At 37.1% G+C, this 18,594-nt stretch overlaps 1 protein-coding gene across 1 annotated transcript; it reads right to left on the bottom strand.

The window, feature by feature from the left end:
- Nucleotides 1–368: 368 nt before the first annotated feature.
- Tmem184c (transmembrane protein 184C) lies at nt 369–18,561 on the bottom strand. Its single transcript, XM_074041253.1, has 11 exons — nt 18,254–18,561; nt 17,837–18,056; nt 13,705–13,835; nt 13,570–13,606; nt 12,255–12,460; nt 6,767–6,841; nt 5,120–5,213; nt 3,101–3,213; nt 1,968–2,067; nt 1,323–1,494; nt 369–1,104 (listed from the first exon to the last, which is right to left on the bottom strand). Exons 1-11 carry the CDS (start codon nt 18,283–18,285, stop codon nt 839–841), a joined length of 1,446 nt encoding a protein of 481 aa, XP_073897354.1. The 5' UTR covers nt 18,286–18,561; the 3' UTR covers nt 369–838.
- Between the last annotated feature and the right edge of the window lie 33 nt (nt 18,562–18,594).

The raw sequence follows: 18,594 nt of genomic DNA, 5'->3' as shown, positions 1-18,594 counted from the left end.
ACCTGTGTATTAATTTATATATATGCACACACATGAATGAATGTGCATAAATGCATAAAGGAAAAGTTTTGAGAAAAAAACTCATTCTTGCTACCTGCAACCTGCTATGTCACTTTCTTTTGTAAATGTTAAATGACTAGCTAATACCAGTTGTGATTAGCAATTAGACCCTAAGTAATAAATTTCTCTCAGGTAACATACACATCTTTACTATGACTTAAAGAACGATCAGGATAACACAGCTGTGGTTTACATTTGCTGCAGTGGAAATTTTTTTTTACTTTTTTTTGTTATGCCTGTAATGAAGTTTTTGTTAAAACATTAAGATTTTACGTTTAAAGAATGAGAGACATAAAAGTTCCAGAAGATAAATGATAAATTCTTATTTACTGAAAGACATCTAGTTGAGAAATACAGAAATAATTTGCTAGGTGAGGTTATATGGCACATGATTATGATTAATCTCCATTAATTCATATTTCTGAATTAGGTCTCTGTCCAGAGCATTGTTCGTGCAGCATAGGAAGCACTGATACTCTGTTATGTCCACCCTCTTCATAAAGCAGTGGGGCCAGGAGCATTCAGTTGTAGTCATCTTCTACAGTGTGAGTATGTGATACTCTAAAGTTAAGAAGTCAAGTCCAAGTGTAGGAAATTTAGACTGATTTTCTGTGATGTATAAAACTCACATATATAAATCCAGTAGTGGTACCTGGCTTTCACCTTTGTGTTGAAATTTCCCATCATTTACAGCTGGTCCCAAGCACAAAGTCCTGAACCGTGGGATACCAGGTAGTGAAATAACATGGCAACGGCACAGTTTGCATCTGCACACTGCTCAGGAGTCCGTAGATTTAGCTGAAGGCTCTCTGTTCCCTTCTGCAGTGTCACCAAGTATTTCTTCACATATCTTAGCTGTGGTAGGTGTAGTCTGGGGTGTCACAGTGTGTCCAAACCCTTGGTAGTGACCCACAGGTGAAGGTGGCATAGAAGAGGCGACAGAAATTGCATCTTGTGATGATGATGACAATAAGCTTGTATGTTCATTTTGATCTTGATCCTCAGGGAAAAATTTTTTTCTAGGATGTCCCCTGACTGTCCGTCCTTTAAAATAATATAAAGGTTTCCACATCAATCAAATTATTTTTATCATTATAAAATGCTTCCCACTTCCCCCTTCTGCTCTCCCCTCAATCTGAAGAGCCTGTACCATGGTACTGCTTTAAACAGTTTTTAAAATTTCTTAAATAGCTACTGAATTGCCCTAGTGGGAGAACTACAATGAACTATATTTTTGGAAGAACTGAATGGCTGGTACTTACCAACATGCCTTACTTGTTCAGAAATGTCATCTCTGATATCTGAAACATCCCACATGGCAAGAAAAGAATCAAAGCATGAGCCCTCTTCTGCTTCTTGGACATAGGGTTTGTATGAGAATGTATAGTGGTGAGCAATAGCAGCAAGGAACATCTCGATGCAGATGATAAAGTCCTGTGATAGCAGCAACAAACCTATAAGCCATCTCCATGCTTAAATCTGGTTCCTAAACTGCTGTCTTTCTCCTACTAGTTTTCCAAAGTATGTAAGTACTGATAGCTTGTTCCCCAGATTATAGTCATGTTTTCATTTTCCAAAAGTATTTTTTAGTTCTTCAAAAAAAGAAGCCAAAATATAAATCTATTTTACATTACCCGAATCAAGTATTTCTTGGTAAAGTACACTGTATTCTCAATTTGTAACCCAATGACTGAAAGGAAGAATGCAGCAAGAAATGGACTACAAAGAACAAAAATGCAAGTTTTATTTCTGGTTTTGTTACAAATTAGAAATGACAGCAAATTTCTCTAGCCGATTCCTCACCTGAAGTATGGAGATAATGGTTGTAGCCATGTTTAGTGAAGGCAGATAGTGACAGTGCTTAATAAATAGTATGGTTCTGTGCAGTTCAGAGAAGCTCTACTCACCTGAAGTCCAGTGGCCACAGCTTCTACTGTTTGCCATTCCCACGTGTGCTTTTCAGAAATAACGCCAACTTTTACCAACAAAGCAATAACTACCGCTTGCCTGTATGTTAGAAAAAGGCAAATGCCAAATCTATATCAAGTATAAAATTAGCAGTTGTTTTAAAAATATGCTGTTAAAAATTTTAAAGCCCCAGTGCAACTTCCGTAGCACCACCTCCCTGCTTTCCTCATATATTCTACTGCTTAAGCAATTCACTCCTCTGTTACGGCTTCATCAGAGAATTTTGACATGTATTTTCAGACCTTTAGTCCTTGGCTCAGATTTTTTTCTCGTTTTGCACATTTCAAACAAATCTAAAGCTGACAACCCAGGTTCATTTCAATAGCAAATGACAGAAACTTTTAGAAATCCTTATACAAGAATATTCACTTCAGTGTTGCCTGTAATGGCGAAAAATTGTATCTACACAACAGAATACTAAGCAAAAACAAAACCCCAAACACAAAATTTCTGTTTACTGACAAGAACTATGACCACACTACAGTGTTATATATTGTTGAATTCTACAAGTTTTTACAGCATGAAACTATCTCTGGAGTTTTACATAGGGCCTATTTACACCAAAATGTTACTCATTGTTTTTCTGGCAGTGGGATACTGTCTCTGTTTGTTAAATTGGGTGTACTTGTTTCTAGAACCCCTATTACTTACCCTTTTCCTAAACTGAGCTCAGGTATAGTTTTGCAGTGCTGGGGAATCAAACCCAGGGCCTCATATACACTAAGCAAGTGCTGTAGAGTATTACAGAATATTTACTGATAAACGTTTTGCCACATTGTTAAGTATTCTACACGTGTTCTTCCAAACTGGTACAGTATTCTATGACAACTGAGACTTTAATGATTCCTTTAAGATTAAGATACTTAAATAATCTTATTATTTTCTTATAAATGCTACAGCGACCATCTGTTTCTTTATGAACATCACACAAGGGCTAAAGGGATGAACTTATTTTAAAGTGAAGTAGAGACATTTTAACCCATCTTCTGTATTAATAGTATTTAAAAAATTCTCCTTAACAGTTTTATTAGCATTTAGAAAATGAGAATATTTAAGAGAAAGCAACACTTACCAAAATGAAACAAAAACCACCAGCTTTACACAAAGAAATTTGCCAACAGGTTGGATTGGACTCAGTTCTTCCTTTAGAACTTTATAAAATAGGAGGAGACAATACATGGCAAACTGAGAGAAAAAATTAGTATTTACTAAAGTTATAAACCAGACACCAGGTACAGAATGTTTCAGGCAAAAATTTCTAGGCTTTGTTATTCTATTTTAGATTAACGACAGGCTTTAATGTTTGTTACATATGAGTATATACTATATGATATTTCTCAAGAGATGAACAGCATCTTCCCTGACAATGTTTTGAAGTGTTTGCTTACTGGGGATCATAAAGAGAACAGTAACCGACAGGAATGGAAGAAAAGGCGTTTGTTCAGCCAACATGAAAAAACAGGGAACATATCTATAATGTTTTGAAGTACATTACCATGAATTTTATAAGGGTTTAACTTCTTACCTAGTGTGTCTTATAAAACACTGCATATAGTTTATAAGACATCACAATAAATAGGTACAGTTTCAATAAAACTAGCTATGACACTGAAAGCAAGGAATCAGGCAAAAGATTTTTCTTGAGGACAGTATGTTAGTCTAGCTGAATTTACTTTTAAAAAGAAAGCTCATGCTTTATTTTAGAACTCAGTAACAAAATGCTAGTGTAGTATTTGAATAGTAATCAACATTTACTTTGTCCTACCAAAATCAAAAATGTTCATTTAAATATTTCAGGATATGAAAGCAGCAGAGGAATAGTTATTCAGACTCCTGTCATTTAACCATTTCTTGGGACATATAAGCGGTTTTTGACTTTTGTTTTTCTTTAAACCTAGTGCTGGAGATCAAAGCCAAGGCCTGGTGTGTGTCAGGTGTGTACTCCACCATGAGCTACACCCCCAGCTATAAGCTGTTTTTTTTTTGTTTGGTTGGGGGATTTTTTGGCAGCACTGAGGTTTGAACTCAGGGCCTCATGCTTGCTAGGCAGGTGCTCTACTGCTTGAGCTACACCTCCAGCCTATAAACTGGTTTTTAATACCTGTCATGAACTAAATTTAAATTTTGTTGCCCATTGTCTTTTTCAACTTAAGCTGCCTAATTTTTCCTTATGTTACACAAGAATTGTTTTTATGGCTGCCTAATATCTTGGCCAATGAAAGACCAGAATATATTAACTAGTCCTGTCGCTGGGCTTTGGATTGTTTCCAGCCATTAGCTATTACAACTAATAGGCTTTATAGTCAAAGCAAAAACACTTCTGACCATTTCCTTAGCAATCATTCCCAGAAAAAAGAATTATTGGTCGTAAAAAAGAACGTGGGAGGTCTTTGGAAACACAGCCATTTAATGTTTATTATAAAGCTCTAAACCACACTTGCAGGCCATTGGATTTGTGGTATTCTGTTGAAGCAGCCACCAAATATTTTAAGCAAAATGCACATTTTTTAAACACATAGGATTAAATAGTGTACCTTTAGAGAACTCCAATTTCTAGAACATTGTCCATGCTTTTGAACTGGATAGTCTTTATTTTCCTTTGACTCCAACTATGATGTCAGAGACTCTATTATCTTATTCTTATTTAAACTCTGCACTGTCATAGACATTTTCTCTTACTGAATTTTGTTTTATTTTGTTTTGTTTAGAGAGCTTTGTGCTTTTATTTATGACATACCTACACAGCTACAGAATGAGTAGTGAACACAATCAGGTTAGTGTATAAGTCACCAAATAATTAACAAAGATATTATTATATCTTTCCATTGTACAAAGGAATGTATTAAGGTTTTCTGAAGTCTTTTGTATAAATTATAAAGAAGCAGTAAAGTTTTATTCCAAGAAGAAACTGCCTGAAAAACTTTAGAGTTACAGAAGCTAATTTAATACAATTAAGAAAAATGAAGATTTGCTGGGTGTGGTGCATGCCAGTTTCCCAGCCTAAGCAAATATAGACTTCTAGGTCAGCCCTGGCTACACAGTGTCTCTTTCTCTCAAAGGAGAAAAAAAAAAAAAAGAATAATTTACTTACCAACTGTGACATATTGTTTATTATAACCAGGTAAGTCCAAGCATTTGAAAAGCTAAAGTTCCCTTCATCATATATACCAAGCAGCTCACAGATCCTAAAAAATGGTAATTTTAGAGATAATTTCATGCTTAATCTAACAAACACATATTTTACTTTTTTTTTGTGGCACTGGCATTTGAACTCAGGGCCTCATGCTTACTAGGCAGGTGCTCTGCCCCTTGAGCTACTCCACCAGCTCTAATGAACATGTATTTTAAAATACATTGACAGCAATACTTAAATTTGGAAGTGAAAAAATAAAGGACATAGATACAAAGGGGGTTACTGGAGGGGGGAACCAGCAGGAGGTGGGAAGGGGAAAAGAGGGTGAGGGGGAGAGTATGATTGAAGTACATTGTAGACACATGAAAAGTCATAATGAATGAAACTCATTCAAAAATACTGCAAGAAAGATTTTAAAAAAAAGGTGGGAGGAAAGTGAGAACAGGGGAAGAGATGAAAACACCACAACGAAAGCCCTCACTTTGTACAATTAATATGTATAATAAAAAAATTTAGAAGTCAGTTTATTTGAACAATCCTACAGATAATCACGACTTCAGCCATAAAGGCCAAAAATAGTAAAAGAACAACATTTTTTTCTGAAATGTTCACCATGTGGCAATTCTGCCAACTTGAAGGAAATACAAAATACGGCCCACACATTGAACTAGAAAGAAAAAAAGCTATGTTGCCTAAGTTTGAAAAGTTTCATTGTTAAACATAATGTATGTATGTATGTATGTATGTATGTATGTATGTATGTACTGTTCAGTTTTTTCCCTAAACTGTCTTGGCGATAAGCATCATGAAGACCCAGATCCCCTCAAATAAGCTTTATTGTTAGTATTAAGTTACATGTGAACATTGGCTCCAATGTCTAAGCTGCAGAGAAATAAAGCATACCTTCATAAATAAGTGACTCAAGATTTACTTGGCCAAGTAATTCCTACTTCGAAAGCAGAAAAAAAATTGATTGTTCTTTTACCTTTCTCTCTATCTGTCCTTTGTGAGCTGCAGAACGTTAGTAAGGACCAGTGAGTAAAGCAACAACATACCTGCTGTAAACTGATATTCTTGAATTTTTAGGGAACAGCATTGCCAAGTAGCTTAATGTTAACTCATTTTTACCTCAAGTTATTTTTTTTTATTGTTTTACTTTTTTTTTTCTTTATTCATGTGTGCATACATTGTCTGGGCCATTTCTCCCCCTGCCCCCCGCCCCTTCCTCTCCCCCCTTACCTGAAGTTCTAAACCCTGGAAAATATGACCTCTCTGTTGGAAAGTGCTCAAATATACTCTAAACTAACTGTATAGAAAATAAATAAGTAATTAACCTAAAACAGCATACTTTAACTTTGCTCAATAGTTTCTGTAAGCTGTGTGAATGTTAATATTTGAAAAACCATGTTTTTCAAAGTGCCTTACAGAGGATGTAAATCCTGCAGTGATTCCTTGCCTGTAAATGGTAAGAAAAGAGTTTTTATAGCAGATTAAATTTATAAAAAGCAAGAAAATTAACACTTAGTATTTTTCTACTCTGTTGTTCCCACATAAGAGCATGGAGACTTTCAGAAAAAAATGGTAACGTAAAATCTAAGTACTTACAAAGCAACAATGGTAGTGAAAGGTCTGACAACTGTATACTGCAACACTCCTAGTTTGCACCTAAACAGCAATACTCTGCAAATGAAAAAGAACATTATTTCAACTACTCATTTCAGTGTCACAACATACTCAAAACCTCCAAAGATCACTGACAAATGACACCAAATTATACTTATTCCTTCACTTCAACATCTTAAATACCAATGGAAAAAGTATGTGGAGGATGGCAAGAAATGATCCAATACCACTTTTGAAATTAAGTAATTAACAAATATATCTTCTGAAATAGCCCTCAAATTCCAGAACAGTGCAACACAGAATAGGAATGGGTTCCTGCTATGGTTTGGATCTGGCATGTCCTCTAAAGGCCCATAAAGGCTTGGTCCTTAGGCCTTGGCACTACTGAGAAATGGTGGAACCCTTAGGAGAGAGGGCCTAGTCGAAGGAAGTTAGGTCATTAGGGGTGTGCCTTAAAGGGGACCCATGCTTCCAGGCCACCATGAGGTGAACAGGCTGCCTCCTCCACATGTTCCTCCCATGATGTGTTGTGCCACCACAGGCCCAAAGCCATGGGAGCAAGAGACCAGGGACTGAAACCTTTGAATCTGTGAGCTAAATAAACCTTTTCCCTTATTAAAGTGATTATTTCAAGATTCTGTCACAGTGACAGCTGAATCACAAATGAATTATGTGTGGAAGTGTGTATACATGAATGCATATTCAGAATGCATCATTTTTACATTTAGGATTCAGTGTCCTTTCAAGTTTGATATTTAATTATCATTACAGGGAGAATCATTGTGTGGATGCTGTGAAAGAACAAACATCCTACATTAAACAGTTTTTATTCTATTACTGGACTCATTCAATTTAGGGGAAAATTCACAAGGAGTAGCAAAAACACAAAACCAAAGAACCTCCAAACAACTGCAAAACAATTCCTGAGAAGCACTGTAAAAGCCTTCTTAAAATTCAGACCAAGCTGCTCTGAGGGCACATGCTTATTTAGGTCCTCCATCAGAACATGAATCCTTTAAGGATTGTATCTGGACGAGAAGATTGTGAGCTTGTCATACAAAACTTTGGGTGCTGTGTTTCTAGCACCAAATAAAAACTACTGGAGTTTTCTGAGCTGAGAGCCTTCTCTGAACTAAGGTGACTCATTTCCACTTACACCTGGGTGTGTCCCCTGTGGTGCTGATGGCCAAGCGTTGCACTGGGCTTGGGAAAGGGGTGGATGTCTGCTGTCTGCCAAGGATCTTATGTTGGAACTTTGGTCCCCAGGGCTGTGGTCCATAAGTAGGGCCTAGGGGAGGTCCTATGGTCGGTTTGGGGTATGCCCTCAGAAGGGACTGTGGAATCCCAAACTCTCTTTGGCTTCCAGTCTGGCAATGTGATTGTTTGCTCCTGTCATTGCTACTTACCCTGAAGTAACAAAACCAACGGAGGCAGCCTCTCCAAGCCTGTGTCATACTGGTTGGATTTTAAACCTCTAGAACTAGGAGATAAATAAACCTTTCTACCTTAAAAAGTTAGCTTGCCTTAGGTATTTTATATAGTAATGAAAAGGACTAAAATGGCAGCCCCACTATCTTGCAAATTCCTTGGCAGGACATACTGTGCTTCCTGACCCATATGCCTCACAAAACTAAACTAAGTTTCAGCTGGTTGTGAAACTGAAGCAGAGAACACTAAAAGTGACTATATACGTTGTTCAAATAGCCAATTCTATTCTTTTGAAAGCTGTGGAGAATTAGTGAACTGAAAGATGTATCCGGAGAAAATATGCAGTATGTAACAAAGGCTGAGATAAAGAGCCAAATATGAAAAACAGCTGTGAGTTATAAAGAGCAGACCGGAATGAGAAGACCTAACATGTTCAGAGTTCTAGAAGAGAGAACAGAGGCACAATGTGAAGTGATAATGGCTAAGAACTTTTTAGAACTGATGAAAGACATGAAATGTACAGACCGAGGCACACTGTATGTCAATCAGGGCTCAAAACATAAAGAGAACTTAAATACTACAGAATGAAACTATACACCATCAAAGACAAAATGAGGGTCTCTCGGATTGAGCCATCTGGAACTTCTCAGCCTCCATAACTGTGTGAGTCAATTCACCTTACTAATCCTCTCACGTATTGCTATCTCTGCTCAACCCTCCCTATCTGTGGGCTCCTTATCCATGATTCATCCAACCCTGGATGGAAACTTACATGTATACTGAATATGAACAGACTTTTTCCTTGTCATTATTACCTACATAATATAACTATTTATGTAGCACTTATACTGTATTAGGTATTATAATCTTGACAGGACTTAAAGGATATGAGAGGACGTTTGTAGGTTGTATATAAAAAGTATGTCATGAGTCTTTTGCATCTGTAGGCTTAGTTATGGGACAGGGTCCTGGAATCAATCCCCCATGAATACTGAAAGACAAATGCATTATGTATCATATTAGTTATGTTTCTCTGGAGAGCCCTAATATATGTGCCATGATTCTATAAGAGAAAGTTGGGTGGAGGTATACGGAAAATCTCTGTCCTGTCTTTCCAACTTTCCTGTAAATTTTTAAAGTTTATTTTTACTTTTCTGTAAATTTTAAATTATTCCAAAATAAAAGTTTACTTTAAAGAAGTTAGGCACTGGTAGCTCACACCTGTAATCCTAGGTACTTGGAAGGCTGAGATCAGGAGAATAAAGGTTCAAGGCCAGCCTGGACAAATAGTTCATGAGACCCCATCTCTAAAAAAACCAGCACAAAATGGACTGGAGGTGTGGCTCAAGTGGTAGAGTCCTGAGTTTAAACCCCAGTTCCACTAAAAGAAAAAAAAAATGTAATCAATGGAAAAGGGAAAGAAGAGAAGAAAAAGTGAGGAAAATGGGAAAAAGACAAGAATAAATGAAGCTACCAATAATCACAAAAATGTAATAGCCTAACTTGATCTAGTGCTGGATCGTCAACTTAGAACTAAAAAAAAAAAACAAAAAACAAAAAAAAACCATGGGACGCTTTTTAAAAGCAAACCATATGCCTACGACATTAAGACATGGAAGCAATGAAAGAAAAAGACAGAGAAAGATAAGCCAGGCAAATACCTAGCAAAGAAAAGTTGGGATGTTTGTTAATATCAGACAAAACAACTGTAAGACAAAAATGACTGGACTAGAAAGAGTCATGACATAATGTCAGAAGTTAAATTCATGGGGAAAAGTAAATTTTAAACATGTATGTACCTACTAAACTTGATAAATAAAAATAGTAGATAACAAAACTATGAGATTTGGTGAATGTAGTTCTTGGAGGGAAATTTGCAGCCTTAAATGCATCAATAGAAAAGAAGAAAGGGGACGGGTATGATAAGTACACACACTTTCAATACCAGTACTTGGGACGCTGAGGCAGCAAGAAAACAAGTTCAGTGCCAGCCTGAACTACACAGTGAGACCCTGTACCAAAAACTAAAATAGTAGGAAGAGAACATAATAAAACAAAGAAAATGGCAAAAAGCAAGTAAAAAACAGAGCAGATATACAGCATACCACAAAGAGAAACAACAGTCAAAAGTTAGTCTTAAAAAGACTAGTAGAAATAGGCTAACCTCTGACAAGACTGATCAAGAAGAAAACCAAAAAATGGTAAACTGTGCTATCTAAGGGGAGAAAACCAAAAATACAATTAACATTAGAAATGGAAGAGGGGTCATAACAACAAACCCAAAAGAGATTAAGAAGCTATGAATTAATGGATATCCCTACTTTTTAAAACATTGTCTATTCTGCTTAACTCTTAAAAGCCTTCAGTTCTTTGCATACCATCCTATGATAGCTCCTTGTTTGATAACCGTCTCACTGACTACACACACTTTAGAGAAGTTCCTTTGAGCCCTTTTTCAACTAGACCTCACCCTTGGGCACTGTCCTTCACTTGCTTTAATCGGTCTAAGCGAAGAATCCTGCTAGTCATTTCCCACCCCCGTGATATCTGATCAGACATCTGCATCAAGCTCCTCATCCATCCCCATTCTTGATGTCCAGGCCCTTGTCCTGCTTTTAGCAAGAATCCTGTAGGGTCAGTTTGGTGAAAGTCCCCTAGTTATCATGTCTCCTTTTAGTAATTTTGTATCCACTGACCCCTTCCTTCTGCTCTTTAGTTAGCAATCACCATTTGTGCTTGTATTTGGAGTAAGTCTTTCTCTCCTGACCCTCAACCTCCATGAGTTTTTCCTATTGTGTCTCAAGGTCTCCTGTTCTTTTTTCTTGATTCCATTTCCTGAAACAGGTAACTAAATATTTGTCTTCATTTAATTCCTAACCCTCCTAATGAAAGTAAGTCCCTGAGGTTTATGTTTTATGTAATACACTATATATCTATATACTTGCACACACTTAACTGCTCAAAATATATTTGTCAAATGAACATATTATCAGCTTATTTTAAAAAGCCAGGCAGATCCAGTGAGTGTGATCAAGAGACCAAGGACAAAGTATGCCCTTCAAGGGCACACACCCAGTGTCCTACTTCCTCCAAATGGGCCACTAATTCTAATAGCCATTTCAGCTATGCTGTCATGAAATGGATTAATCCACTGATGAGGTCAGCCCCCTTATGACCCAACCACCTCTCAACAGAACCCAAAGCTAGACACCAATCCTTCAATACACGGGACTTTGGGGATATTTTATCCCACTTACGATACCTCAAAATCATTCCATTTACCTTGACTAGCAACTGCCCCCTTATTTCCCATCTACCAGCAGTCAAGTTCTATTGGTTCTTCAATTGCATTTTCTTAATATCACTCTTTTCTTTTCCAATTTCATCACTCCTTTCAGCTTACCTCACAAATGGACTAGTATAACCTCCTAATTTATTTCCCCATTTCTGGAGACCTCATCTCTCTAATTTATCTTTTATAGTATTGCAAACTTAATCTTTCTAAAATGCCATTTTGAAATGTTTGCTTGCTAAAAAATATCCAATAGTTCTTTTGTGTACTAAATGCAACCTTAACCTCAATTTTCTTTTCAAAATGAAAGCTGAAAATGGCATGGGATTTATCTTCCTTTAGTGTCCCATGTGAACATATAATAAGGCAAGCTAACTTAATGTGTTGCTAGAACATTGCACCTGTTGCTATTTCATGTCATATGCTGTTTTCCCACCTAGACTATTTTCTCCCCGTGTCTTTTAGCTGTGTGATCGTGCATAAGATCTGCAGACTATGGGTCCCAGTTGATTAAATGATTCCTCAGGTTTTCTCTTGCTATACATTGTTGAACTTTTCTATTTGGATGAATAGTGTAAAAAAACCCCTAACATGGATTATAAAAACACATTTTGTTTGTTAGCCTACAAACCTATGAATTACATTTAGTAGGGACCTGGTCTTAGTCTTTTTGCCCTCATCATAGTACTTGACACACTGTCTTGCAAACAGCTGACTGCAAAACCAAAGAATTAAACCAAACCTACTTACTCTCCCATAGGCCAAGGTGGACAGCAACATAAAGGAGGGAAATGCTTCTGCTGGTCTTTGGCTTCAAGGATTAATACCAGATTTGGATATCGGTTAGTTAGGTAATTGGTAAGGAATCCCATGAAGTTGTAAATGACATAGGCTTCATAGCATTCTCTGCAGGTATCCACATATATTGCAATGCTGGGATATTTCAAAGCTATCCACTATGAAAAAGCACAAATGTTAAAGAGTTGCAGGTTAGATAAAGTGAATTACCACTGCAATTCATGGTACTCACAAAAAGCTAATTTTTAAACTTAAGATATTTTGTCACATACTTTAAACTCACTAAAATTTGTCATTATGATGGCAAGCAGATAATCTATAATGAATTTGTGTGAGGTGGTAGGGCTTTATATTCCACCGTTGAGCTACATCCCTAGCCCTGTGAAACTAATTTTTAAAAGCAATAAACATCTTAAATAGATAAACAAAAAGATAAGAGTTTGGGGTAAATAATGAACATGAAGAGAGAAGTTATTAATTACTTGAGCTCTCAAATATAATCTGAAATCTTTCTCAGTATGATCATAGAAAATGCTGCTAAAGAGGTTTTCTTTACAGCTGATCAACTTAGAGCAGTAGATGTATCCATTGGGGCAGGTCCAAATAAAAGACTTAATAAATGAAAAGGGTGGTAATGTAGAGGCAGCTATCCTTGTCTGTGGAATCTCCATCCACGGTTTAACCAACCTTTGCTCAAAAATACCTAAGAAAAGCAGACAAAAAGCCCTATATCTGTACTAAACATGTACAGACTTTTTTGGGATCATTGTTCCCTTAACAACATAGTTTAAACAACTAGTTACATAGTATCAGGTATTATAAGTGATCTAGAGATAATTGAAAATATATAGGAGAGTGTGTGTCCATTTTATGCAAATAGCATCTATTTTATATAAGGGACTTGAGCATCAACAAGATTTTGGTATCTGTCGGAGGCTTTGTTGTCTCAGAACCAATCCCCTAGGGATGCTGGGGGATGAGTTTAGTTTAAAATATTACATTCCTTAATGGACTAAGAACTACTAAAGTTTAAAAGTTTAAGCAAAGGAAACAGCTATAGAGTCTTAAAAATTATCTGTATTTTTCATTTTCTATTATCGTATTTAACTTCATCAACATTAAAAACCAGTGAACCTTTTCACTTTCCTTATTAATCTGACTCCTATGTTAATAAAGTTCTTTTATTACCTTAAGCATTCTGTAGTTAAGTACAACTAGTACCATCAAACAAGTTCTCAGTTAATGAAATAAAATGAAACATACTTACACTATCTAAACTGTATATGGGTACCATCCAAAGAATCCTGTTTGGAAAGCAAAACATCAATTAAAAACATTTTATGTTATATTTATGAAATAAGCCAATGCAACACTAGTAGAATCAAAACATACTAAGAATGACCTTATTATTGGTTTTTGTAGTTCAGGTTGTGTGTAATGCACTAAGTGTTGCAGTATCACCCACAGCGATATAGGTATAGTCAGCAGCAAGAAGATTCCAGCAATAAACCAAGCCTTGGTATGTATTCCAACCTTAAGAAACAAAAGAGCACATTAGTATAGATTTTTGATACTAAAACTAAAAAGCTCAAAATATTTTCACTTCAGAAATTTTCATTTGATTATTAATAAGGTGCGATATTTCCCAAATGCTTAGCAGCTGTTTTCATTTCATCTTCAAAATAAACAGCCTATTTGTAATTTTTGGGAGGAAGGGGCATATTTTTCCTCATGAGGTTGAGCAATTTTCCTCATTAAGCTTTTTACGCATTTAAAATATTAACACCATTATTGTTCCCCCCCCTTTGCCTTTTGTATATGATTACTGTGTTTGGATATATACAGACGTTTCTAAATTTTCTGTAAATCTAAAAAAATATTTTATGGCTTATTCCTTTGCTTGTAGGGTTACAAAGTTAAAAATCTACCAACATTTTCTTTAAATTTTATTGCTAAACATTGTAGTAAATTTTTGTATGTATGCAGGTATTGAATATTTACTGAGTGCTGGCTATTTGTCTTACACTTCGCTAAATTTTTCTTTACACACACTATCCCTTTTAACCCTCCCAGTTGATAACTACTGCACGCTACTGTCCAAACAAACTGCGTTAATATGTACTTCTCCTCTGATAGAGAACAATATCAATTCAGGATATTGTAACTTTAAAAATCTTTAATTTCTTTTTTAGGTAAATGATCAATATTTTATCCTCTGAAAGCTTAATCTCTAAAAATATACTTGGGGTCATCTCATCATAAAGCAGAACTGACGTCACCCATCCACTCTCTGGTAAAAACAACTGCATTTGAACCTCAGTTGTCTTTGGGCAATCCTAGCAATGAATTTTATACTAACACAATACCGTCTTGAAGAAAGCTTTTTTTTTTTTTTAAGGGTAAAAATGGACATTTATTTTTGGAACTTACAGGATTTTTGTGTCGTTAATAATTAAGATAGACCTGAAGTCTACAACTTTTAATTTTTACAGTGTTGAGCAAGATTTTCCTCCCACCAGGAGCCCCAAATTAAAGATGTAGAAAACATAAAAATATGGGGAACAAATGTATATTTATAACAGTGAGTTTCTATATTAAAATGTAAAAATTTGAAGCATGGACACATGGGGTGAAGACTTCAAAGGAATGTGAGAGCACTCATTTTCCAAGGCTTTTAACTTTCTTCAATTTCACTTAAAGTTCAGTATTCATTTAGAAAATTAAGTATCCATTTCAATGATCTAAGAAAATGATGACATAAGCATAGTTTAGAGCTTCTAGTAGAGGGTGATCATGAAGAACAGTACTGTCAAATTTAATGTCCACAGTTGTCCAAAAAGTAGAACTGGACAGTAGACATCAAGAAGAATGATGAGATTATGACCAATGAAGGCCAAGCGTCTGCAGTGTGCTATAAGAAAGTTCTTTTTCAAACAATCATAAAACAAGTGACTAGAGAAATGAGTCATTACAGTAGAGTTATGCCAAATTAAAAAAACTTCTGCACCATGTTAGTATTATTACCTTCAAGTGGTAGTTTAGTTTCAGAAAAACACCATTGCTCTGTATTATGTCAGTAATTTGAATTACTGGATTTATAGCTTTGATTTGAAATTTAACACAAATTTAACATTATAACAGAATAAGCCAAAAGCAAGTATCTGTAGAAATTATTAATACATTTATTTTACTTAAATTTATATTTTTCCAAATAATGTATTCAAACTTGAGACACATCAATATAAAGATACCATTAACATTATTCTTTTTTTTTTCCTGAGGCACTGGGGTTTGAACCCAGGACCTTACACTTGCTAGGCAGTTGCTCTACCATTTAAGCCACTCTGCCAGCCCAGTAACATTATTCTTAAACTTGTCACCTATGAGTGTTTTTTTTTTTTTCCAGACTCTTAAAATGAGGAGAGATAAGTACATTTTTTTTCTAAGGTAACTTGAAGAAAGGCAAGAGGAAGGAAAAAACCTTAAAGACAAGAATTCCAGGAGTAAGTTAACACTCCCTTGGCTAAATGCTTCAAAACACAGTAGAAACAAGCAGGATACAGTGCTTTCTGAGTCCAAATGTCCTGGGGGAAGGGAGGAGAACTGACAAAGAAGAGCTATGTGGGCTGTAAGGCAAAACATCTACAGAGCAGTGTCATCATGAATACATCTAGAGTACTTCACATCAAGACACATTCTACCAAGTAAGAGTGTGAGGGAAATCGTTTAAATAGTGCAGATGGTCACCTTGCTACTCCTATAAATGAGTATATGCCCCACCATGGCCATGGGATGGGCTACATGAACCTCCTGTTTTTTACTATCTCAGTTCCCACTGGCTTCTCAGCGTGAGCTACTGTTGAAAGGACATGCGTTTTTCATACAAAATGTCCCTAAGCTTAAGTCAAAGTACATCTAGTGCTCAAGCAGATACATGTAATTTTGCCTTAGGTGTTCAAAAGAAAGCCTAATTCATCTACGCTGCTATTTCACAAGAAAAAGAACTGCTGTTCCAATGTAATACTGATATTTTAAAAACAATAGTGGTAATTAGGGCTCACTGAGCACCTCCAATTTGCTGGGCACAGTGTTAAGAATTTTGGATGCATAAATACATTTAGTGAACAATGATGAAATGAATAATAAGGAGACTGCATATAATTACAATGCAACTTCAGCCACTTAATCCCTCTGCCTCACTTTTCCTATCTATAGAGAGGATACTTCCTACATATCAGAGATTTAAAGAGAAATAAATAAAATTATAGCTACAGCTAAATCCTGAGGACATGCTCTAGTTAGCGTCTCTAATCTTGAAAACAAATCACAAGAAAAAAAATGTGTGTGCTGAGAATTGTTCAGGTAGTAACATGGTTCAGAAAATTAGCACTGAGGAGCACAGATTAAAATCTTTCTTAAATGCTACTGACACTTTAAAACTACAGTTGAAACTCACAAACAAGAGAAGTCTTAAGCTAGAGTGATACACATTTCATTAACTTTAAATATAGTTCCTATAATGCTGGGGATGGTGGTGCACACCTTTATCCCAGCACTCAGGAGGTGGAAACAGGAGGATCACAAGTTTGAGGCCAGCATGGGCTACAGAGTGAGTCCTGCCTCAAAACATCAGAAAAGAAAAGCAAAAGTTTCTATACCATACTCCAAGGAAATACTTCAATGTAAAATAATCCTATTTATATTAAGATGGTTATACCTGAATTTTAACAGACATTCAAATAACTTCAATATCTAACAAACAAGAAATATTTAATGCAAAATATTACACTACCCTTAGAAATAACCCTTAAAATAATTCAGTGAACACACAGAAATGTGTTTAAACACATTGTATAATTATTTAAAAATCCTTTCCACAATAAAGAGAAGGGCCTAAAGTAGTCATGGTTTTGCCTTAGCTCTTCTAAAATAAAGTGCTTCTCAGTAAAAGTACATTTTGGTAATTATTATCTCTTATTTAAAGCTCATTATACATATCTTAGGTAACTATTTACCTTGGGGTTTCCAGCTTGAAGTACTTTACTGATGTCACAGTAAGAATATGACATCAAAAAATATACAAGGAACCTAGTTGCAAAACTTTGCTTTGGTTAAAAGCTAATTTTAAAAGTAAAAACAAAGTCAAACCAACTAGAATTCTTTAATTCAGGAAGCTACTTACAAGCTAATAAAATTCAACACACGGTTTTCGAGGTAGTTTGTTTGATCTAGTTAAGTCCAATAGCTGAACATCAGGTCAGACTTTTGGAATGAAGTTACGTATTCCTCTCGGGGAAGAGATGAATGCTTGCACAACAATACTTTTAAGCAGACACATTAATACCCCGCTTTCAAGTCTCGCATGAGTTGAAGAACCACGAACAAGAAGTGAGACAGGTTTAGGTCCAATGACCGGGTTCGTTTACACGAGATGGTTTTTCGGGGTCTAAGGGCAGAAACGGGGAGGGGTGTCCGTCTCTTCGCCTTAGGTATTAGAAGGAAAAGTGGAGGCGGACGGCGCCGGAGCCTCTTACCTCCAGTTTCTGTAATTCCCACACACACAGGGGCACCGCAACGACTACAGACACCAGGTAGATGACCACAGCTAAAGGTCGAATCCACTGTCTCCAGTTCCTCCAGGTGCACGTGCAAGGCATGTTTTCGCCTAAGTCAGCTCCGAACAGCAACGAAAGAGAGCTCAAAGGCGACTGCAACACGGAGCCCGGCTCTGGGGCGGTTTTGTCACCGCGCATACTACGGAGAGAGAGCAGCTGAGCGACTTCAGCAGCAGCTGGAGCCTCCGCCTCCGCCGGCGCTGTGCTTTCTGCCGCGGCACCTGCGGCCGCTCAGGGTGCTGGCAGGGAGCAGGGCAGGCAGCATCCTTTCTTCCCCACCCCGCATCTACCTGGCTCTTCCCTCGTGGACTCCCCGGGCGGAGCCGCTGCCCTCACCTGGGGATCGCCCAGAGCTCCGCCTGCACCATGGCCCGCAGGACCGCGGCGCCGACCCGGACCGGCCCCTAGGGACCCTGCACTCTAGGCTTCTGGCCCGCAGCTAGCTACCTGCCGGCTCGCTCTTTCCCTGAAGGACCGGACTTCCTCCCTCTGGCCCTACCAAGCGTCGGGTCGTCAGACTCCACTGGCCGACTAGGGCCCCCAGATTTCCTCACTGGCTCGCACGAGACATACCCTACCACGGAACTCAAGGCCAAACCTGGGATCTCTCTAAAGGCTGCGGGCTGCCTTCCGCTTCCGCCCCCGCGGTCTGAGGCAGGTGATTCGCTGTCAGCGCC

Source organism: Castor canadensis, chromosome 9 (assembly GCF_047511655.1).
Source record: "Castor canadensis chromosome 9, mCasCan1.hap1v2, whole genome shotgun sequence".
In the NCBI taxonomy this organism is placed as follows: domain Eukaryota; kingdom Metazoa; phylum Chordata; class Mammalia; order Rodentia; family Castoridae; genus Castor; species Castor canadensis.
Note: the sequence above shows the minus strand (reverse complement) of the source record. Positions and strands in the feature narration are given on the sequence as shown.